Below are 24,579 nucleotides of genomic sequence, written 5' to 3'. Positions count from 1 at the left end.
TCTGTACTTTAGGAGACTGTGAAGTAGCCGCAGATGTAGGCGAGCTGATGGAAGGAGAGAATGGTCCCTCTTCAGATTTCCTGTTACGTGGATTGTAGAGACATCCTCTGTAGTTGGATGTGTGAGGACCGCCACAATTGGCACATTTAGCAGGGGTAGATTTTGATTTAGAACAGGTGTTGGTTGGGTGACCAACCCCACACTTCAAACATTTAAATTCGGCCCTACACATCTTCTGGGCATGCCCAAACTTTTGACATCTATGGCATTGCCCAGTAGAAGCTCTCTTCCTTAACGGTTCTACCGAGATTTTTAATCCACAGATGGTTGTCAAGTCATATATGTGTTTATAGGTTTGACTGATCTCGATCAGCACTAATGGCATTGGAGTCTTGTCCCTCCTGGTCATCCTGCTGACCTTGATAGGTGGTAAATCATTTGAGTGCAGGTCTGTGGTGATTTCATCGGTGGAGACATCCTCAGGCACGCCTCTAATCACAACCTTGAGATTTTTTTCCGAACCGAGTGAGAAAGTATGGTACTGAATTCCTCTGGAATTTAGTTCTGCTGTTAACCTACGATAGTCTGTGACAGTTTTAGGGTGAATTTTTACACCATCTGTGATATTCTTTGCATTGTTATATGAGATCTTCAGGTTGTTCATTATGCTCTTTAGAGTCATCCATTTGTTCTTCTCACGCAGGATAATCGGGGGGATCTTTTCCCTTGCGGAGGTAGGTGAGTCTGGGGCAGAGCCATCTTCTTCCATGACATCTATAATTGGTGTTTCGGAGGTCACAGTTTTGCGCTTTTTGCTTGCGCGAACCTCCTGGAAATCAGTGAGGTCAGTACGGGAATGATCTTCAGCCGTTGTGGTTTTTTCCGTAGCGTTGTCTTGGAGTAGTTCAAGAAGTTGAACGTCGTCCGTATCAACTTCTTGGATTTCATGAACTACTACCTTACCTGGCCATTTTGTGTGTAGCAGATTTCCAATATGCTTGAAAATAGCCAGGAGCTGTTTGAAGGTGAGTTCCTCGTACGGCAGGTCTGTGGTTGGACCCACATTTTGTTCTGGATAACAGGACATGCTTTCCATTTCTGTCTACCGTATAGTGAAAACAGGTAGTTTCTAAAATAACAACTGATGTAATGAAACAATGGCGATGCTGATGGCAGTAGGCCTAGCGTATCGCCGTTGCTTCGGAAAAAAAGGTTAACTTACCTACTGAATTAGTTTTTATGAGCCTATACAAGAACCAAACCGGTTGACTATATCAGTAGGACTATTCACTGTCAGTAAAAATATTTGTCGAGTTCATTAAATCACATTTTATATCAAATATCAGAATCGCGAATCAGATGTATGAGCACTAGGCAAGACGCCATCTTCTTTTTGAGATCTAAAAACTTCGCTTGTACGAAAAATATTATATACGCGGCCGATTGTTATAATCCGCTTGCAGGCAATTTTTATGACCGATCATAAACAGTGATATTCTCTTTCCCAGATGTTGAAAGGTTTCGATGTGTGAAAATTAACGATACACAAATGTTATTAGGCGTTCTGGGTCCGAGATTTTTGACATATTCTCGAATATTATTGTCCTCAGAATATTTCCATTATAAAATATTTATTCATAAAAAATGCTTATAAAACTACAATGACAAATTCCAGGAACTTCTCGGGAACACTTATTCACCTTCTGCAGAACACAGTTTGGGAAACCCTGGTATACATAGAAGTAGTGTAGTATGCCATTAAAAATAACTTTGTAAAATGTTTTAAATCGGTGACTAAATTATTTCATTCTGGTGAGTGGTTTTTTTAAATAGTTAGGCATAAAAATGTATAGACAGAAAATTTTTAAAATCTGTAACATTTATTTTTAAGATGTATATAGGCGCACTAATCGAATTTGGGTATCGAAAAAAATGACGCACTATTATTACTATAATAGAGACATTGTATAGGGCACCTAAATTTTCTTTTCCTAAGTGTGTCAGATACTCTCGCACCGGCCCTGTTCCCATTGTATGTCCCCATAGTTCATATTTCCCATAATTGACCTGCACCTATCTTGCTAATTTGCCAATGCATATCATCTATATTTTCCCTTATACCCAGTGGATGGATCATAGCTGCAATTCAATTATATATTTCATCTTATTTGCCTATATCTCATGCAAGATAGCCTGAAATGAACTGCCCTCTGCATCGGTCTTCCTGATATGCTTCTCTTTTTTGTCTTCACTTCTGTTATCATCAGCCCCCCCCCCCCATCCTGTTCTCTGAAGATACTTATATCCTTTGCATTCTATTCCAATATCCTTGGTAAACCATGTCTCACTGATGCCTATAACTTTTGGCCAAGTTGAGCTAACCAATGCCAAAAATTTCTCTCCCTTATTCCGAATGCTTCTGACATTAGCATACATAAACTGCAATACTCCCCTTCATCCCACATCCTCTCTTACTACTTATGTTGCTAAGCCCACTAAAGTTAAGAACCTGGAGAGCTCCATTCAGCATCATGTGATCACTCTCCCACTTACTAACCTCTGGGTTGCTTGGACCTATGCTCAGCTGCATCCTTCCCACAAAAACATTCTTGTTTCCCCGACTCTGCAATTCCAAATGTTAAATAAAATCTTTGAAACAGGAACATACCTGAAACATTAAAGACTCATTAATCACCTCCCATAGATAAGCATGGAAAAAAAAAAACATAAGTAATTAGAGACCCATCACCACATTGTCTAATCAACCAAATCATGGAGTGCATTGTGTATTGCAAACTCTCCACATACATTGAAAAATTCCAAATCATTCCAAAAACACAATATGGTTTTCAAAAGAATAAAGAAACAAGAACTCCTGGAAGATTTCACAGACCTAATAAGTGCTGCATCAGATAAAAACCAGAATAGTATTAGTGTCGTTTTTATTGACACTAAACAAAATAACAAAAGCGTTGGTTCTTTCATGGAAAACCTGCAACTGAATAGCTAACTGAATAGCCAACTAATTCATTGATACCTTATTTTGAACTCTGTATTTTGAGTTATATTTGCAATCTTTGCTACATGACCCCCTGGATGTCAACTTCCTATATGCTAACACTCCAATATCCCTAGCCCCTCTGTGTCCACTCTTTCTTTCATTACAAGTCATGAGAACTCTCACTGAATAGCGTTCATATTTTTCAATATGCTGAGTACCTCTAGCTCCTCTACCTAAATTCTCACATCAGTCTCTGTGACATTAGTAAGTTCAAAATCTCTGCCTGGATGATACTCCTTTGCAAAGTGATCACTTAGTAACTCAAATATTTCCTTTGCTACTTTCCAGTCATCGACACTGATAATATCCTTTTTTTTAAAAGATTTCCTTCGGTCTGCTTAGCTAAATTTCTGATTTAGCCCTTCTTGCCTGCGCTGTGTATTGCTCATGAGGCTGCTGATCACCTTTTTCTTTATATTTCCTCCACAATTTTTTTTTCAGCTCCTGTTTTATATGTTATGTCTCTCTCTATTGTCGTTTCCTTATTAGAGTATGTATTTAAGTATGATCCAAATTGATCCAGTCTTCTCTATATCCTTCTACCTAAATTTTATATCTTTCTTCTTAATATATAACCCGGGTTGACCCCTAGGGATATTTTCTCTTCAGAAACTGGCAAATTTATATTTTAACTGCGCCAGCCAGCTTCCTATAACAAGAATATAATTCAGGCTCAGGGAAATATTCCTAGGTTTTAGGCATATACGTTAATTTAAATTAACACGCGGGAATATAGATCTCGGTTCCTTGCAGTCTGACCTAATCTCTATTATATAATTTTCTAAACTCTTTGCCGCTATTTGGTTCGAATTTTATAAGTGATAGGTTGACACCTTGAATTCAGGCAAGACTCAGATTTAAATAACAAAACATGTTTATTAATACTAAAAGACAGGTACATTAAATCTTGTATCAAGTTATCAAAACTTCTGAATTTCTAGCTGAGTTAATGTCTTATGCTTATCTATACAAAATGTTCAATACTAATCTGACTTTCTCACATAAATGGACATGCAAAATCATGTAACTTTGGATAATTTAAACAATGGATAATTTAAACAATGTTACACTCAAGTCAAGTTCCTTCATTCCCATTTACTTTAAATAGATATTTCTCAAATCATTTCTCTCTTAGTTAAGTTTACTCAATTAACAAAGGGTTTTCACTATTTCAATCATATACACGTTAGAGATTTATGATATACAATTTCTGTCTAATAGAATTGGCTGTATTAATTACTCTACCTTATCAAAGTTCTCTAAAATGTCCTCAGTCTTGCTTTATCAAGACACAAATTCTGCCTTCAAACAATCTCAAGATATAAAACAAAAAAACTTTACTTTACCACGTCCCTCCGAAGGTCTATTAGCTGCCACGTGTTGCTCGGGTCATCCTTCATCTTGCGACTGAGTTGTTCCATTCTCTGCTACTGGACACATATCAAGAAATGGCTGTTGCTAAGAGCTTCCTCCGCTCGTTCGGGTGGGTCATTCAGCATTTGGCACCATTCTGCATGAACTGTTGATTCTCATACGGATCTCTGTGGAATACCTCTCAGCGCAGGTCATGAATACGCTTGTCCTATCTCCGATCACTCTCGATGAGTGATCAGAGATAGGACAAGCTGAGGGTTCTCGATCACCAAAATCTCTGAAGAAAACAGGAAAAAGCCTTGAGCTTGGTGCGTATTGCCTTAAATACTTTTTCTCAGCGCCCTCTTTTCTGTATTGTTTTTTGCACGATCCATAGCTTACATCGCCCTTAGGTTTGATCCCCTTGCTTTCCCTCCTTGATATTAGGTGTTTTTTTCAAGGAAAAGCACTTATGTCAGCCTTCCCCATAAGCTACAGCCTTCGGCGTTATGACAGGTACTTGTGGCTTAGACGTGACCATTGATCCTATTAGTCATTTCTTACTTAGCAACTTACGATTTTATGATAGTTTGATAATACATAAATAAATTAAGCCATTATTCCTTTACATGAAATGCTAACCTGACATTATTCTTTATTTTTAGCCTTCCGTTTTAAAATAAATAAATTCCAATATATTACTCATACTGATACATACTTTCATATACAACTTAGGTGTTTCTCACCTTCTGCTGGTAAGCAGGTATTATGCAAATGTCTTTGTAATTTTGTAAAGCTTACATGTTAGATCCTGAATGAATAACTTGTCAAGAAGTTCTCCGTTCAGTATCTAATAACTGCTACTCACTCCTTTACTTGGTTTATCTGCCTGACCTTAGATGTTTCCTCCCTCAAACAATACATGACCACTTCTTATGCACTATTGACATTCTTCTTTCCTTTCAACTTATGTCATGGCACTGCTCCAAATTGCCTCCTAAGCCTGTCATAATCACCACCTTTGTAATTCCACATAAACCCTTTCCTTACATGTTAAGCAACCTTGCAGAAAACTACACTATCCCTGACCAGAGTGGCCACATGGATACTACTTCCAATACTATGCTATTACCAGATCCATCACTTTCAAACTTCTGGTCCTTTCTATTGCATGTCGTTTCAGTAATTATCCATTATTAACTGTATAATTTCTTCAATTTCCATCTTGCCATGCACCTTTTAATCCTCCTGATCTATATCCCCAATTCAGTTTGGACTCATGTTCATCTGCTGATGCATGGCATCCACATCTTTCTGTGGATGCCAAACATCACATCACTTGCTATAGACCACAGAAAGTGGTCTATAGCAAGTAACCAACAATGTATTTTGTCATGTTGGCTTCTATCTTGCACCAGATAGCCTTGAACAAACCATCTTCCTCAGATCTAAAAGTCCTCCTTAACTTCTATTTTTGTTTTGAAGTTCTGTCAGTATATTACTTGTATCTTCTCTGAAAATACAATATCCCTTACATCCTATCTGTATATAAGTACCGTATATTTTGCCTTATATGACATGCTTTTTTTGTACCTAAATATCTGAAAATTAGGATGCGTCTTATACAAAATATTTTTTATGTATGTGCAGTTATGGTGCATCATCGCTTGTCGGTAAGGCGTGATCAGTTTGAATAGTTGCACAGTCATTAACAGTCACGCATTTAAACTAGTAATCAATACATTATATTAATTTTTTTTTTATAACCATGGATTTTACAAAGCATAGACATAGCTATACAATTGCATTTAAGCACAGTGTGATTGAGTACGCAAAAAAGTATGGCAGTAGGGCAGCAGATTGGCATTTTGGGCCTCTGCTTACAAAAAAAAAAAAATGGTACCAACTTGGAGGACACAAGAGCAGCAAATAATGGAAGTAAATTCTAAAAAAACACAATCTCTGCAGAAAATTTAATGCAAAATGGCCAGAAATTGACAACACAGAAATCTCATCAGTTTTACAGGGTCTCCTACATGGTACTTTAACTTTATGAAGAAAACTAATTTATGCATTCACGAAAAACGAAAATATCATAGAAAATTAACAGATAACACATGTATTAAAATTTTAAATAAAAAAAATTAATATTTACATGAAAAGTTTGATGCATAATTCGTATCTTATACTGCAAAGAATATTTTATTTCCAAAAATTTGACGCGAAAAATGTGATGCATCCAATACAACAGTGCATCTTATAATGCGAAAAATACGGTATATCATCTTCTATCAACCAGATCTCACTGATACCAATAATTTTTAAATAACAAAACTTTGAAGAACAAAAGCTTCTGTTATTTCTGATCCTTCTAGCATTCACTTATACATGCACTTTAACATCCGTTTGGATCCACAATTACTTTTACATGTGATTAATTACCCTGATTCAGATTCGAAACCTATGAAACTGCATTCGGCATTGCTTAATTTCTATTATCACAGTCATTTGTCTATGCTTGACTGCAATTCCCCCCCCCCCCGAATTTTTCTAATTTCCCTGCTAATGCTAGCGTTACTAGTAACAGAATGGATGGATAGGAATATGATACTCTATGGGATAGCATATGTAAAAGGGAGGTCATGCTTTAGTAATAATCCCTCATCGTACTAGTTTCCTACTGTATTCTTTCATATTCAAATGCAGCCTATCTCTGTCTTATACAATTTTCTTCTATCTTAAAATTAACTATATTGTTGGACAATTTCCAACAACCTCAGATCTCTCGCTACCTGATTCACAGTATATTTTAGGTCAGTTCTACCAGCTATCGCTATGATCTTATATACATTCTCACATCACTTCATTGCCATAGTCACAGTCTCAATTGATTTTCCACGTAAACACTCCTCTTAAATTCTATTTTGCATACCATGAATCAATGTCCATATATCACTCTTCACAGAACTTAATTCCTTGCACACCTACATCTCTCTCATATCTTCCCTTCATCTCTCTTTCTCTTGCTTCTAATTTCCTCTTTCCTTCCATTGACCTCTTATCCCATCCAATCTCTCTCTCTCTCCCCTGCTCTTATTACATCAGCTAATTCTGTATCAAGTCTTCTAACCTCTCCAATCACCATCTTCAACTCAGTCATCACTTGATGCCTCTTTAATGACCACCTCTTTAAAAAAAAAACTGAAGTGTAGACAGTGCCAAGCTAGAACACAATAACAGGTCATCCTGACAAGATTTCATATCTCCCACCCCTTCTCTGACTACCTCCATTTCTCTCCAGTCATTGTTCAGAAATGTTAGAAACAACTGGCAGGCTATCTCACAGAACTTTAGATCAGCGACATGAGAATTTTGAGAATCAGTACTGTATAGATGGATGGCTAATCTGTGCAATATTCTGCTAATGCTTCTTCCTTCTCTTTGCAAGATTCAGACTCCTTCCAAATGCCTTTTAGTGGCATTTGTGACTGAAGTTGCTGCTTATCTAACTGATCATTACTTGCACTAAGACAGTAGGCATCCCAGAAGTATCCATATCCTTTATGGTAAGGCTGCTATTGTCATGTGAAAAACAAGCAACGAGTAATGGGACTCTATAAATGATACCAAATCATTTAGTTTGATGCCTGCATGTTCTGTGTAATATGACATAATACAAATGACACAGAACAAGCGACTAAGGCTTGGCTTGTGTATCTCCTCTGGACCCTGGTGTGTGTCAACTAATTCAAAAGCAGTTGCAATGGTTAGGTGATTGGTAAAAATCTATTTTATTATTAACCACTAGATATAATAAACCCTTTCCTGAGTGATAATTCTACATGTTTAGCAACCTTGCAGAAAACTACACAGTCACTTTCCCTGATCAGAGTGGCCACATGGATGTTACTTCCAATGTATTACCAGATCCATCGCTTTCAAACTCCTGGTCCTTTCTATCGCATGCAATTTCAGTAATTATTCATTATTAACTGTATAATTTCTTCCATTTGTTTCTTTTCTTTTTCTCTTTAAATTACATCCAAGGGTGATATTCAAAAAAAAAAAAAAAAAGAAATATATTACCAAAACAAGCCTTAAAGTACAAGCCATTAGGAAAAAGAAAACCAGGACGTCCTCTTAAACGATGACTTCTAAGGCCGGAACAGGCCATACTAGGCCTAAATCCTTGATACATATGATGATGATGAAAAAAAAAAAGAAAAAGAAAATTATTTTTAAAGTACCATTCTTTTTTCTACTGACAATGTTTTATTTATTTTATTTTTTGTTGTCCCTTTCATGTTATACTGCAATTTAGCATACTTCTACATATGTAGAGTGATAATCAGTGTTAAGGGGACGGAGAAATAAAATTCTGTCTGTTAACTGTACAAGTACAGAATATACTCATGTGTTGCAGGAAAATGCGATTTCAAGGATCACTTGACTTATGGTTTAAAATGTTGAAGGATTCTCTTTAGAAGGTCAGATAAATGGTAGATTACTAGATATTATTATAAAGTCATTTAATACAGTATTATACACCTCCTGGAGTGAAGCCTCACCCAGTGATATATATAAGATTCGAATTACTGCTTTGGGTACACATTTTTCACACAACTAAAGTAGCTGTCTGTTTTTAGTGGATAGCTACTTTAGTTGTGTGAAAAAAGACCCTATAACAGTCATTTTATGAGGCATATTTTGGAAATAATTATTTTACTACAAGTAAATGTGATTTTATCATTTTTTAATTAACATGCAATTTGTTACAGTTAATATAATTAAATCACACAAATACTTAAAATGGTGGTAAATGAGGTGTCATTAAAAGTGGCAATGGGATATGCCTACTGATTGATTTTCAAATGTCGATTTACAGATTTTGCAAATCTCATTTATTACTGACAAGCACAAATCAAATTTCATTTAACATCATTCTTATTTAAGCATTAAGATATATATAAGATTCGAATTACTGCTTTGGGTACACATTTTTCACACAACTAAAGTAGCTGTCTGTTTTTAGTGGATAGCTACTTTAGTTGTGTGAAAAAAGACCCTATAACAGTCATTTTATGAGGCATATTTTGGAAATAATTATTTTACTACAAGTAAATGTGATTTTATCATTTTTTAATTAACATGCAATTTGTTACAGTTAATATAATTAAATCACACAAATACTTAAAATGGTGGTAAATGAGGTGTCATTAAAAGTGGCAATGGGATATGCCTACTGATTGATTTTCAAATGTCGATTTACAGATTTTGCAAATCTCATTTATTACTGACAAGCACAAATCAAATTTCATTTAACATCATTCTTATTTAAGCATTAACAAGATTAAAAGCTTTTGTTAAAATAGGCTTTCAGTTTTTATTTATCTATTATTATTTTTAATAAAACATTTACATTTGTGAAGCATAAAGCCTTTTATTGTGAGAGTAAAAGTGGTATTAGTGCATTTCTCAGACAACTAGAGTAGTATTTATTGAAGGGTTTCATGAATGTCACATATAACCCACCTTTTGGGAGATAATTCATTCAGTAGTATTAAATAAACAATAATACATATTTTAAGATGTTTATTGGGAGGGTTAAGAATTTCATCATTTTGTAGCAAATGATGTACATATAGAAAGCAATAAGAGAATGAACAGGCAGAACTATTACATAAAACAGAAAACAATGTTCTGGTTCAGAATCCACAATAAAGCTTTAGGTTAACATAAAAAGTCCATATAAGTTCCAGGAAAATGAGACACAGGGCAGTCACCAACAATATGGTAAATGGTCTGGGCTAAATTGACAGTCACGGTATGAAGAGTCAGATTCCAGTTCCGTTTATAGATGCATCTGTTTGTATTCTCAATGTCCTGTCTTCATTGGTTCAGTGTAGATTGTAAATATCTTGGAAAGTCAAAACACTTTAGCATGGTATCTGGATCAGGAATAGCAACATGTAAGTTAGAAGTATGTTTGTGCCAGTATAGTTTCTAATATGATGTGAAAAGCTTCATGTAACATTTGCACAGTTCTCCAAGCAGGTCATTAGATTTCAGGCTTTGAAGAGCTGTATGGGAAATCACTTAAAAGTCACAGTTCTCAATAATTTTATTCCATGGGCTTTCTAAAATTCATTCCTCCATAATGGAGAGGGAGCAATATAACAATTGGAAGCCAGTAAGTTGGTGTTGAGCTTATTGTTCTAGAGATACCATATTTTTCTATAGATAATGCGCACCCCAACATTTTCATCACTCCTTCTGATGTATAGATAACGCGCATGTGCCAACTAGCGGTAGAGTTAGGAAGTACAGACAGAGGATGGAGGAATTCTTTAAAAGCATGTGTGTTGCTAGTAGCAGTGGTCGATTTTTTTAATTACAAATTTTACAATTTTCACATTATTGGGTAGCACTGTTACCGATGGTGATTTTCAAAAGAAAGACTGTTCCAAAAAGTTGTGATTCCAAAGATATTGTTACTGTTAATGATAAAAGTTGGATAAATTCCAAGGTTATGAAATTTTGGTCAATGAATATGTGGCGAAAGATAAAAATAGCATTTTTCAACCCAAAATCTTTGTTAGTGTTGGATTCGTGTGGGGCACACATGACAGCAGAAGTTAAAACAATTATAAGTATTCCAAATTGGCCATCAGATGTTGGAGAGGATCCAGAGGCGACTGACTAAGGTAGTTAGTTTCTGACCTCTGGAATGTTGAGTAAGAGGAAAGATTGAGACAATGCTACTTGCAGTCTGGTGGACAGGAGGAGGAGACGAGATATGATAGAGACCTACACGTTATTAAGGGGTTGTTATAGGATCAATGCTGGACAGGTCCTAAAGAAAATAGTGAGAGATCAGGGGAGAACCAGAGGTCATCCCTGGAAGCTGTATAAGGAGGGTGTGAGTAGGGGAGTGAGAAGCTGGTTTTTTTCATGCAGAGTTGTGAATGATTGGAATGCCTTGCCTGAGAGTGTGGTGTCTGCAGAGAATTTGAGTGTGCTTAAAGCACGGTATGATGAGCTGTGTGTTTGATAAAAAGGACCTCCTAGATGAGTCTTTGACTCCATGGGGTCTTGGGTAATAATAATAATAATAATATACACATCCAAAAGGGATGCGTTCTGTACATTATGAGATAGTGAGGCAAATGATGCAAAGTTAACAGCTTCTATATACAAGTATTCTAGTTGTGAAGATACTTTATGCACACTGCTTGCTTACACTTGGGCAAAGGATTAAACAAGAATATAATTTCTTGTCAAGTATAATTTGCTACTAACTATATTAACAGATAACCAGTCATATTATTATTTGGAGCTTTATTTAATATAATTTTACTAACACAATCCAGTGAAAGACAAAAGTTCTCTACATATACAATGTAGAGATCTTTTGCAGAGCTATTTACAATATAATAAATGCTATTTACTTGGATGCATTCTTAGCACAAGCTTCCTGAAACATTTTCAATGCCAGAATTTCAGAAGGTGATCGTATATATTTTTCTATTTCTGAATCACATATTTCTTCATTTAAAAGCTCACATTCTTCTCTAGTATTATTAGGCTCACATATTTTTGTCCTTTTTCTTCTAAATATATTGAACATTTCTGTTTCAAATGGTGCAGAACTAGTATCTTCATTCTCTGTCTGTTTATGTTTAATAACTTTGTCTCTTTTAAGTGCACATGAGTATGTCAAAATAGAATCTAAGTGGTCTATGACATTTTTTTCATTTATTTCACTTTTCTCTAACCAGGGAATTACTTCTGCTAACTTCATCAGAAGCTTCAGCATATCCATCAGTTGAGGTGATGACTTTTCTTTTGTCATTCCATACTTTTTACAAAAGGATGAATATGTTTCTTTCCAGCGTTCTGGTTTTAGAGATTTCCATGCTATATAAGCAGCAGCAAGTACCATTTTTTTTGGTGGTCTTCCAGTTGTAAGCCAGCATTCTTTTGCAAGAAGAATAACTTGTTTAGTTTTCTGAACCACAGCTGATCTTTCTTCTTGAAAATCAAATTTCTGCACAATCTGTGGTATCAAATCCTCTATTGATGATGGCGCAGGGATCTCTACGTTAGTAACTGCCCGCAATTTTTTATATACTGAATTAAATTGTGCCCCAGAACACTGCAAAAAGTTGCAGAGCTGGGAAATTTGAACAGGAATGTTCCTTTGTCTTGAAATCACATATGTACACCCACCAGCTAATATATGTTTGGTATTTGTATGTTTGTATTTGAAAGCAACATTTTCAAGAACATTTAAATAAAGTTCTTTTATCTCATCACTAACTTCTTTACCCAAGTTGAATTTTACTGTTATGTCTTTTAGCTTTCTTAATCCCTCTTTATTACCTTCAGACTGTTGAACTGAATTTTTATTTTGCAAAGATCTTGGGGGTTTATTAGCACTGAGTTTAACAATATTATTAGTGACTGCAGTGCTTCCTTCAAGCTTCCAGTCTGATGAAAAGCCAACTTCCTCTAGAACTGTTCCACAGTTACTACATACAAGATGAACGCCTGAATTAGAATCTTCTATTACTGAATCCTTGCCACACACATCACAAGACTTTGGCATGATCTGCGAATAAAATAAAACAAAATAAAAAATTATTGACACAAACGCAAAATATTAATGAACTGTAAATTTTGTTCTCTTTCCTTAAACACACTAAGCATACTCAGTGATCGACTATTTATCTAGTCTTCAAAATAATTGAAACTTTATCTAGTCTTTCAAAATAATTGAGAGATCACTGCAGTTCCAAAATAACAAACTTTTTGGAAAATAACAAAGAATTTCAAACTTTTTCAACTGACAATTCCTTCACTTTTTTTTCATGCTTCCCTTTAATGATTAGTTAAAATTTTAATTACTAAAAATTATAATCAAATTATAGCATGCTACTTTATATGATGGTAGAAGAGTGTTTTTATAGAAGTGTGATATTTTCAAAAGAGGTATCCTGTGAGTATAACTTTCTTTGAAACCTATACTCACAGGATACTTCTTTTGAATATTTATATATAATTTTAAAATGTTTAGTATGAGGATGGCAGTTTATTTTATTTTAGATTTCAGAGCATCAGCTGCTAAATAATAATACTATACATGGTATCTCCATGAAGTCAGAAGATTCATTGTGGGAGACCCACACTAACCATTATTCATACAATACCTATCATAACTTTTCTTAAACTCACTCATTATAAGGGCTCTCACAACTACATGTGGCAATCCATTGCACTCATTCACCAGTCTCCAAGCAAAAAAAAAAAAATGTGCAAGAGTATGATTAGTAAGGATATGCAGACTACAACTTTCAGGGGTGACTCCTACTTCTCTCTCTTATTTGTAATGTATTGAAAATTTTATTTTGTATCAATTTTATAGAAATCCATTAGTAACTTCAGTTGTTTTTTTGTCCCTCTTTTCCACTTATCAACTAAATTTTAAACCCATACACCTTCAATCTGTTATGTTGGCATTCAACAGACCTCTCACCAGCCAGGTCACTTGGCTCTAGATCATCTTCACCACCTCCTGATGGAGGTGGTGAAGATGACCCCAAGACACCCAGGTGACCAAATTAGTACACAGTGGTCAAGAGGTGGTGATGAATCATAGCCTTATAAGAGGGATAATAACCAAATAATCCTTTCAGCTATTTTGCCAACTTTTGAAATATGCCCTCTAAACAACTCTGTCCACTTCAAATCCCTAGCCTCATCGATATCCTGCAATCCAGCATCAATGCTACACACAGCATGTAATCTTTTCTTGCCAAAGTGCATAACCTTACATTTTGCAATTAAATTAACAGCCTTTATTCTTTGCCCACACTACCAATTTCTTTTAACCATTTGCAGGATATTAACTATTGCCCTGACTAGTTTAATCTTTCCCTATATCATTAATATATAAATTAAAGAGTATTGGCCTTAGTACAGAGCCTTAAGGCACTCCACTAGTCAGACTCATTCTCCTAAATTACACCCCACCATATATTACTTACTCTCTTACCAGTTATCCAAATGGGAATGGATATGAAGCCCAGTTTCATATCCATTCCTCATTTGTTCCAATTTTTCCATGCAATAATCTGTCCAATTCCTTTGCAAATTTCTTTAATTTTCAAAAATGTGAGTAAAATTATTACAGGCAAGACCCACTTTTAGAGGCTGTGCTTCCCACCACAGTCTCATATTCCCATTCACCCATTCATATATTTTAGCTTCAACTTTTCTAATATGTCCTCCCCTTTTTTAAGGGGAGGACATATTAGAAAAGCCCTAAGATACTAATGGGTCTGTAAATTACTACTTCTGTCTTGGAACCACCTTTATATAATAGAATTATCTTACCCTCTTTCCACATGCATGGAATGTTGCCAGAGCTGAGACTCAGATTGAACAATTTTGTGAGAGGCATTGCCAGTTCTCTTGCATATTCACACAGGCCAACATGCCATCCAGTCCCACTGCTGTATTCACATATACATTTTTTTTTTTTTCAATATGCTGAGAACCTGTTCATCCACCTCAATTCTGACACCAGTCTCTGTCACATCAGCAACTCAACCAGTTCTTTTTTTATTTTCTCTGCAATCAAGGGCAGTGATTAAAGTTATCTTTCCTTAATCATTATTCCTCTCACTTGCTACACAGCAAAAAAATGTTTAATTTATTTTGGTCTCCTCTTATCTAATTTTCTTTAATAATCGATCTAATTTAGCCTTTCTCCCTGAAAAAACAGCATCTCCTTACATTCTATTCCTATAATTATAATTTTCTGTCAAATGAGCACCTTTTTCTTTATATTCTCTCTACACTGTTATTTTTCAGCTACCACTTTTTATTGTTACTCATCCACCTATTCCCTGATCCTCCTGATCCTGGGTAGGTAAGTCTGATACTGCCTACTTCAAACAACCCCTGATCACACTCCATGCACTGCTAACATTCTTTCCTTGTATAATAAATTTAGTTTAATCCTTTATCCAAAAGAGCTTGCTCCACCTTTGCAAGGAGTCGCGTGGTGTTGCACCACCTTACCCCAGTCCTGAAGATACTTTCAGGCGCAAACTTTGTTTGCTCACACTTGGATAAAGGATTAAACTAAATTCATTATATTCTAACCAAGTGAAAAATAAACTTTCAACATCAAATTCTTTCCTTGTAGCTTCATAAGCCATAGCACCACTCCAAACTGCCTCCTAACTTTGTAGTTCCATTACTTTCATGACTGAGAATTCCACACATTTTGCAACCTTCCAGAATAAAACTGTATGGTCTCTTTCCAAATCAGAGGTAGGGCAGCTGCCATGGTTATGGATACTTCTTTTAATGCTATTACCAGATCTGGCACTCTCAAACTTCTAGTCCCTTTCATCACATGCTGTCTCAGATAATTATCCCTTAGTAACTATATAATTCTTTCATGCAAGATTACAAATCTCGTCAAGCACCCTTTCCTTCCTCCAATCTATGTCTCTGTATATAGTTTAAGGAAATTAATGTATTTATTAATGAATAAAATTATTATTATTATTCAGGACTTCATGGAGTCAAAAGACTCATTGCAGAAGGTTCCTCCTAGGAAACACAAAGTCTATCAAGACTCATCACAGGAGGTCCCTCCTATGAAACACAAAGTCTATCAAACCACTCCTTAAACTCATTGACTGTTCTCGCTCTCACCATTCTATCAGGCAATGCATTCCACAGTTCAACCATCTTCCATGCAAAGAAACCACTCCTCACCCTCTTGCTCACAGCTTCCCTATATTTCACCGAAGTCAAATTGGCATCATCAGAGATTAATACACTTGTATTAGACATGTGCATGCAGGCACACTTCAGTAACAAAGATGAAAAACTGGAGAGATATATTATAAGACTGCAATTATAGAACTTTAGGAAGACCTAGTCGTATACTTTACTTTACAAATACTTTAGATCAAGTTCAAACAATGCTCAGTTTTTTATTACTTTCATTTCTGGAAATTTTCTCTGTTCCGAGTTACACGATTTCTTTCTTGCTTCCTTGCGGTGTGTGAAAGCATTCTAGTTACGTAGAGTTTAGTGGATGTGCATGCGCTGTCATCGACGATCACAGCTATGTTCCTGTTCATTTAAACTTTCCAACTGTTATCGCGGTTGTTGTTGTTGTTGTGAACGGTAATAAATTTTTGCAATTAAATTTTCTCTAAAGGAAGAGGCCTAGCATTTCAAAAGTTTGTGAGTGGGTCAAAGCTTTTTTGTGCTGTGAAAACTGAGATAGTGGTTAAATCATTTAAGAAGTGTGGCATTAGTAATGCACCGGATGGTACAGAGGACAATTTGTTGTATGAGGACTCAGATTCTGATTTAGAAGAGGTTTCGAGTGTCTCTTCATTTAGCTCTGGAGATGAATTTCTGGGTTTTGATGAAGAAGATTAAAAGGCGGGTACCCTTTCCGAGTTAGATTAGTTATTTGTTGAAAGTAGACCTACTTATTACTTTTTATTTGAAATACTGTAAATTCATTATAATATTCAGTGATCAAGTTTTTTTCCAAAAAAATGTGTACAAAAAAGGGGTGCATCTTATAGGCAGGTGCGTCTTATACGCCGGCAAATATGGTATATACAATGCTGGAGAATCAATGTATAAGCCTGATACTAGGATTGCAATGTCTCTATATCGATGTCCCCAACTCAGTCTACATTTGTTTTAATCTGCCAATGCATGGCATTTGCATCTTTCTGTGCACCCTCCTAGTCTCTAGCAGTACCCAACAATATATTGTTGCTAATATCTGAATTTTCATGTGTAGGAGAATTAGGACCTAACATTTGGAAAGTTCATCAGCATATTCAAGATAATAGGCAGAGTATTACCACAGACCTTTGAGCATTGCTCATAAATTTAATGTTTCATTTGAAGACAGATCTTTAACAGAATGGTTACTGTTTTTTTTTTTTTTTTAAATTATTTTTTTATATCAGTTTAGGCATGGCCTTGAAGATAATTTGAAAGAAACAGGTTACAAGAAAAAAGGTTAATCTTGAATGTTTTCAGCTTGTTAAGGAAAAGGAGGAGAGACTTAAAGACATATTTCATTCCACAAACTCTTTTCAGTATAATGAAACTTATTCTCCTAACACATTCATTCCCTTCATGTGCCATCTCCTATCTAGGAGGTTGACTACCATGATGTGACTTATGATTAACTATGGGCATAATGACATGTGGTGAAGACCCTATCTCTTCCACATATTGTCATAAGTATTCATGACTGTAATCCATGTCTGTTCATGGGGCCGGTTTGCCTGTTCTGAGGGACAAAAAAAAACAGAGTTTCTGGGTGAAAATACCCTCTACCTCCGTATGAGACCAGCTAACTCACCTTTAGTCAAAAGAGGCCAGATAAAGGTTCCTCCCGTCATAGATGGGAATTGAACCCAGATCTTTCTGACCAAAGATCTGGGTTCAATTCAAAGCAGAGATAAAGGTTCCTCCCGTCATAGATGGGAATTGAACCCAGATCTTTCTGACCAAAGGGCTTCATCTATACCGACTGAGCTACGGAGGCTCTCTCCTAACACATATCAGTGGATGCAGATAAAGTGAGAGAAGGGAAATTTCATATCGGCGGATGCAGATAAAGTGAGAGAAGGGAAATTTCAAAAATTAAAATGTGCTAAGAAAAAGAAATAGTCTAAGGAAAATTTTGTGAATTTAAATGAAGGTATTCTAGAATTAGAGTCCAAATTAAAATCGCATGATTTGGGAAAAAATAGAGGAACTAAAAACATTTCTTAGTGGAGAAATAGAAAGAAAGCAGAGACCAACCGTGAAATGACAAGAACTTTTGTTTAAGATGATATCTGATTTAACAATATCCAAGAATCCTACAGATAATCAATCTTTCTCTTGCAAATCTAATGGTCTTGACAGGAATAAAATCTCCAAAGAGATAAGTTCTAAGATGCTTCCGGTGCAATAAAGCTGATAATTTTGCTTAAGACTTGTGTTAGGGATAAACTTTGTTTTCAACGTATGAAATCTGAGAATATAGGAAAATTGGAATAATTATTACTCTGTTATATTGGCAAGGACAGAAATGTCGAACTACTCATTAGACATGGGTAAAGCTAAAGGCAGCTCAAACCCTGAAAGAGAGTTTGATGTAGCATTAGCTCCTTATGCTAATAGAGATAATCCTTTGACAGTTCTACAAGGATTTATTGAAAATGTGCCTTGTGAAATCTTACTAGACACAGGTGTGCATATTCCACTCATTTCTTATAGTTTGTTTAACAAAATTAAAACTAATTCCAAATGACATATCAGTTTTAAGTTATCCAATTAAGCTAAATGACATATTTGAATTGGAAATTTCGGCTGATAAGCAAATAAATGCTTTTATATCAATTCCTTGTTTTCCTTTGAAAATTTGTCATCCATTAATAGTTCTTCAATTATCCTCGAATTCAAATGTAGAAGTAATATTTTGAAGTGATTTTCTGAAATGTCATGCTTGTAATTTTGTTGATGATACAGTGTCCTTGTGTGGCCTAGAATACTTCAGACAAGACATCAGATGATAAAGGAAAATTAGAGCAGTCTTCTGAAGTTTAAAAACACTAGTGATAATGATAAAGTATTTAATATTGAGACTCTAAAAAAAGATGAGAGTGAAAATATTGAGGAAATAAAAGAGAACCTAGTGGAGAATTTAATGAAATTAATAAACACTAGTGAAGAAAGGAATGGAATTTTCTGAAATTCTTTAAATCTGCCTTTGAAATAATATCTTCACTTAAAAATACTGAAAGTGGTGTTGACTTCAGTGGTTGTAATCACCAACCAGAACATTAAGTAGCATGCATGAAGAATCCAACTGATTATACTGATTATAGATTTTTCTCACTTAAAACCGACAATGTTATCTGTCATGGTAAAAAGAATGATCGGCTGGCTTGAATCATGTCAAAAGCAATATAGAGAATTTGCATTTGTCTTTTCTTGCAAAAATTTATATGTTGATAAGTGCTTATCATAATGCTTTAGAAGTAATACGTTGTCAGTTTAGATAGAAAGTATTATCATATTAACATTAAATTTTGAATATCCATAGATTAATTTTTAGGAAATAGTGACCAAATTTTTTCACGAAAATGAATAAACAGATTTATTCCATTTTTTTGAATGTCAATAGTACACTAAAATAAGAAAGCTTCGAATGTTCAGTTTTTAAAAAGGCCGATCTTATTTTCCACAATATTATCATTATCATTAGTACAGGCAACTCCAAAAAAAACATCCTTACTCATCGAGGGAGGCCCTTACATCATGTCAAGAACAACTATTCAACATTCACACAGTATCTATCATACTTCGCCTTGAACTCATTTATGGTCAGACTCTGGCAGCTTATTGCACTCATTCACCACTCTCCAAGCAAAAAACCTAGCTCTAATACTCTTGCCCAGCTTCCATGGATGGCACCTAGTCCTCTCACCACCAGTCCTATTCTCAAAAATATCTTCTGAATTAATCTTATAGAAACCCTTCAGTAATTTGAAGGTCTCAATCATATCACCCCTTTTTGGCCTATCAACCAATTTCTGCAACCCACAAATCTTCAACCTGTTCTCATAAGGTTCATTCCATAGACTTGCTATCATCTTGGTCACTCGTCTCTGGATCCTCTCCACTTCCCCCCCCCCCCCATCAAGAAGAAACCCTGCCACCCAAATTTGGGCACAGTAGTCTAGGTGGGGTCTTATCAAGGCTCAATACAGAGGAACAATAACCTGTTTGTCTCTGCTTGTTGATGAGCTGATTTAGCCACCTTTGTGATGTGCCCCCTAAACTTCAACTCCCTATCCACCAACACTCCCAAATCCCTGGCCTCGGCAATCTCCTGGAGTACAGTTCCACCACTGTGGTATACTGCTGCTAATCTTTTCACCCCAAAATGCATAACCTTACATTTTGCCACATTAAATTGACATCCCCAAGTTAGATAGGGCTAAATGGCCTCGCCTACTCCCCGTATATGGGAATAAAAAGACGTTAGCTGATTTTTTTTTTTTTTTTAAATTGACATCCATTCTCCTTAGCCCAGCCCTCCAAACTATCCAAATCCTGCAATATTTCGACATCCTGTGCATTCACTATTGCTCTACCAACTTTGCATCATCATCAGCTCCTCTCAGATCCTTTCCTATATCGTTAATGAACCAATTAAACAGTAGTGGTCCAAGAACAGAACTCTGCGGCACACGACTAGTCACAGGCCATCTTTTGGAATCTACTCCTGAATAAACCACTCTCTGATATCTCTCCATCAACCACCCTCCTATCCATCTCACCAACCCTATATCCATCCTCATATGCTGCAGTTACTGATTAGAATTCCATGTGGTATCCTGTCAAAGGCCTTAGCAAGGTTCAGTAAGATCACTGTAAACCCATTACTCTTATTCAGTTCAGCCATCACTGTGCTATAAAATGTGAGCAAGTTACTGAGGCATGATCTACCCTTCACAAAACCATGCTGTCCCCCATATTCATCTATCCATTCTTGTATTCTCTTCTTGACTATTTTCTCCAAGACCTTGACAACAATTCCTGATATGCTGATCGGTCAGTAATTTACAACAGCAGTCTTAGAACCTCCTTTATGCAGTGGAACTATTTTCCCCCTCTTTCCATCCCCTCGGGACTAACCCACACCCGAGACTCAAATTAAACAAAATGGTCAAGGGCACTAACAATTCTTTAGCCACTTCACGTACGACACGAGCTGGTATACCATCCAATCCCACAGATGTATTGACATTGAGGTTTTGTAATAGACTATTCATCTCCACTTCATTCACCACAATTCCCATATAAACTAATGGTTCCTTCATTCCTTCAATGTCACCACCTGGATAATATATTCTTGTAAAGTGCTCACTCAGTAATTCCACTATATCGACTGATTCAGTGACCTCCCTACCATCGGCATTCCTTAAAATCATTCTGCCATGTACAGTTTTTCTTTTACTTGCAGCATACTGAAAGAACTGTTTGGGATTCTCTTTAGCTTGCATGGCTAATTTCCTTTTATAATCTGCTTTTGCTTTTCTTACCACACTCGTTACCCTTCTGGCTTGCACTTTATAGCAGTCATGTGCCTGCAGTCACCTTTCTCCTAAAATTCCTTCCACAGTTGTTTCTTTTTTTGCAACTCAAGCTTAATAATGTTATTCATCCATTTAACCCCTACTTGATTTACTATTCGGACTTTAGGTATACAGTCAGCCATTGCCTCCTGCAAACACTCCTTAACCACCTCCCATGCACTATCAACATCCAGCCCTTGCAGTTTTACATGCCATGGCACTGAACCAAGAAAACGCCTAAGCTTGTCATACTTACCAGCCCGGTAATTCTACGTATACCCTGTCAATTGAAAATGCCACACATTTAGCCACCTCCCAAGTCAAGACCCTATGATCACTCTCACCAATTGGTGGCAACGTGGTCATATTCATTACAGCCAAATTCTCAGATGCAATTACTAGCTCAAGCACTCTCTGACCTCTAGTATTTTCCATTACATGCTGTCGCAGATAGTTATCCCTCAATAACTGCATAAAATCCAATTCCTTCCTCCCATGTGTCCTCTCCTCCCTCCAATCAATGTTACCATAGTTGAAATTCCCCATAATAATTACCCTCCTTCCACTCATTGCTTCTATTTGCTTATGAATACTATCTCCACCATCTATTCCATCACCTGGTCTACAGCACCCAATTGTAGATTTTGTTCCGCTAGCCTCAATCTCATACCAAATAGCCTCAAATGTGCTCTTTTCTCTATCCTGCAGTTCAACTTCTATTCTCCTTGGCTGCAACTCATCAGCTACCATCGATAACACTCCTCCCCCCTTTTTATTCTCCCTGTCCCTTCTGAACACACTATACCCTTCACATTCAATCCCACTAGCTATATCATTTCTGTAAGCCATGTTTCACTAATGCCAATAACCTATGGCCTGGAACAGCCAACCAAGGCTAAAAATTCTTTCTTCTTGTTCCTAATACTCCTGGCATTAGTATACATGAAATGCAACCACCCCTATTTTGATGCCTTATACTAACTATCCCATTCTGATTTGTTGTCCTTCGTACTTGCTCAGGCTTATTATACATATTCATATACTCAACTGCCTCCCTAAAGTCTGCATATCTACCCCCCCCCCCACTTAATAACTCTAGTTTCCCTGATTCTGCACTTCCACTTCATTCAACAACACTTTTTCAAGTCTCCGCACACCAAATCCATTCAAATGCAAACCATCCATCTTATATAAATCCTTATGCAGATAGATTCATTTGCAATTATGGCCCTCCTTCTCATCTCTTCTCTGTCATATATACAGTAATATATACAGTAAAATGTGGCAAAATGTAAAATATTGTAGGAATATAAGTTTAAATTATTTACATAAATAGTTGATCATAAAAATACTAAGTACTGAAATACAGTTGACTCTTGCCACAATTTAGGGCCAACAGGAACAGTTTACCACAGTGAAAGTCAACTTATTGACTGATTCAGCATTTGGAGAGAAATGAATGTTTGTAATTGTTTTCAGGTGGATGATAAAGTCCATTACCTAGTGTGAGGCTACGGCCCCAACTTATTTCAGGCTTAAAAAGTTCTATGTTTGGTCTCTGAAACAGGGTTTCCAGACAAGGTTTAAAAAATGAATAAAAAATATTTTTTTTAAAAAAATTATAAAAAAAAAAAAATCCTTAATATTAGTGTACTTTTTTTGTGCATGGGAGTAATATACATAAATAATAAAAATAACTCCAACAGGCTTTGGATTAAATTCTTACATGGACACAAATCGTTATGAGTTTTCAGGTGAGGATGAATTTTATGATTTTATGACACCGGTGTATTGCTTGTTGGATGCATGAGGTGGCTTGAAGGAGTTATTATTATTTCCCAAGACCTCATGGAGTCAAACTCATCTGGGTGTTTAATCTCCAGAACACGGTTTCTAAGATTATGCAAAAATTACAAAACGCAAAAAAAAAACTCTTAGCTGGGTTCCTTGAACACAAGTGTGGCTAGCAAGAGGCCTAAATTTTGCCTTCGCAGAGTGATGAAACAGTCACAAGCGTCTTGTCAGTGAATTAGTTAAGGAAAGATATGACAATTCTATAGGATTCCATGATCGATCAATACCTAAGAAATAATGCATTTTTCAAAGTTCGATATCTTATCTTAACAAAAAAAGAAAAAAAGCTGAGCTCCAAAAAAATTTATCGTTTTTTAATTTTTTATTTTTTTCAAACTTTTCATAAGTAATAATACTTATGAAAATTTTGAATTTCTATACCATGCTACACAAATATAACTTTCTATTTTATTAATAATATTAGTTATCCAGTTGAGTTTCTAATAGCTAGTCAGTATAAACACAACAAAATCAGAATACCGCCTATCCAACCTATAATGCAATTCGAATGTTCTCACCTGATCAGTCTTCACTAAATCGGAAATCGCATTCTCTATGCGTCACCAAGTGAGTGAATTGTTGATACGTCACCAGATTTAATTTTATTAATTCTCTGAAACAAAAATTTCGTTGTAAAAAAAAAAAACCAGCTAAATAATTAACTTTACTTTTACTAATTTTACTAATTAACAACCTTTAATCCAATTCAAATTTTCTCACCTGACCCTTCACTACGTCGGAAGTCATATTCATATGTGTCACCAAGTAGTGAATTTTTGACACTTCACTAGATTTTTACTAATTCTCTGAAACAAAAATTTCGTTTATTTCAGATTAAATAATTAACTTTATCCTAAGAGATGTTATGAGCCTATTGTAAATTAGCAGTGCATCTTGTTGCGGATACCAAATCCTGCAGTGAAAGGCGGGGGAGGGGGATCTGTTAACGCCGTTTATTCCCTATAGGGAATAAGCGACGCCGTTTTAGCCCGATCTAACTTTGAAGATTGAGAAGTTCATGCTCCCCCAGTAGCGAATCAAAGATATCTGGCCTAAGACTATCACTAGTCTTAGGCCAGTCTTATCACTTCACAGATATCGTTATAAACGACATCTGTG

At 35.8% G+C, this 24,579-nt stretch overlaps 1 protein-coding gene across 2 annotated transcripts; it reads right to left on the bottom strand.

The window, feature by feature from the left end:
* Positions 1 to 9,989: 9,989 nt before the first annotated feature.
* LOC150107705 (transcription factor IIIB 50 kDa subunit-like) lies at positions 9,990 to 24,310 on the bottom strand. 2 transcript variants are annotated; one of them, XM_090391477.1, is made up of 3 exons: positions 24,181 to 24,310; positions 23,979 to 24,073; positions 9,990 to 13,025 (listed from the first exon to the last, which is right to left on the bottom strand). In XM_090391477.1, exon 3 carries the CDS (start codon positions 13,020 to 13,022, stop codon positions 11,859 to 11,861), a length of 1,164 nt encoding a protein of 387 aa, XP_090247603.1. In that variant the 5' UTR covers positions 13,023 to 13,025; positions 23,979 to 24,073; positions 24,181 to 24,310; the 3' UTR covers positions 9,990 to 11,858. The 2 variants fall into 2 exon arrangements, with proteins under 2 accessions (XP_090247603.1, XP_090247604.1); XM_090391478.1 differs by lacking the exons at positions 23,979 to 24,073; positions 24,181 to 24,310 and adding an exon at positions 23,333 to 23,465.
* Between the last annotated feature and the right edge of the window lie 269 nt (positions 24,311 to 24,579).

This window comes from Typopeltis vanoorti, chromosome 4, assembly GCF_054136105.1.
Source record: "Typopeltis vanoorti isolate ZY-2024b chromosome 4, IOZ_Tvanoo_1.0, whole genome shotgun sequence".
NCBI lineage: Eukaryota > Metazoa > Arthropoda > Arachnida > Uropygi > Thelyphonidae > Typopeltis > Typopeltis vanoorti.
Note: the sequence above shows the minus strand (reverse complement) of the source record. Positions and strands in the feature narration are given on the sequence as shown.

Coding starts and splice junctions, on each gene's coding strand:
- LOC150107705 (XM_090391477.1), bottom strand. CDS start 13,022: ATGCCAAAGTCTTGTGATGTGTGTGGCAAGGATTCAGTAATAGAAGAT.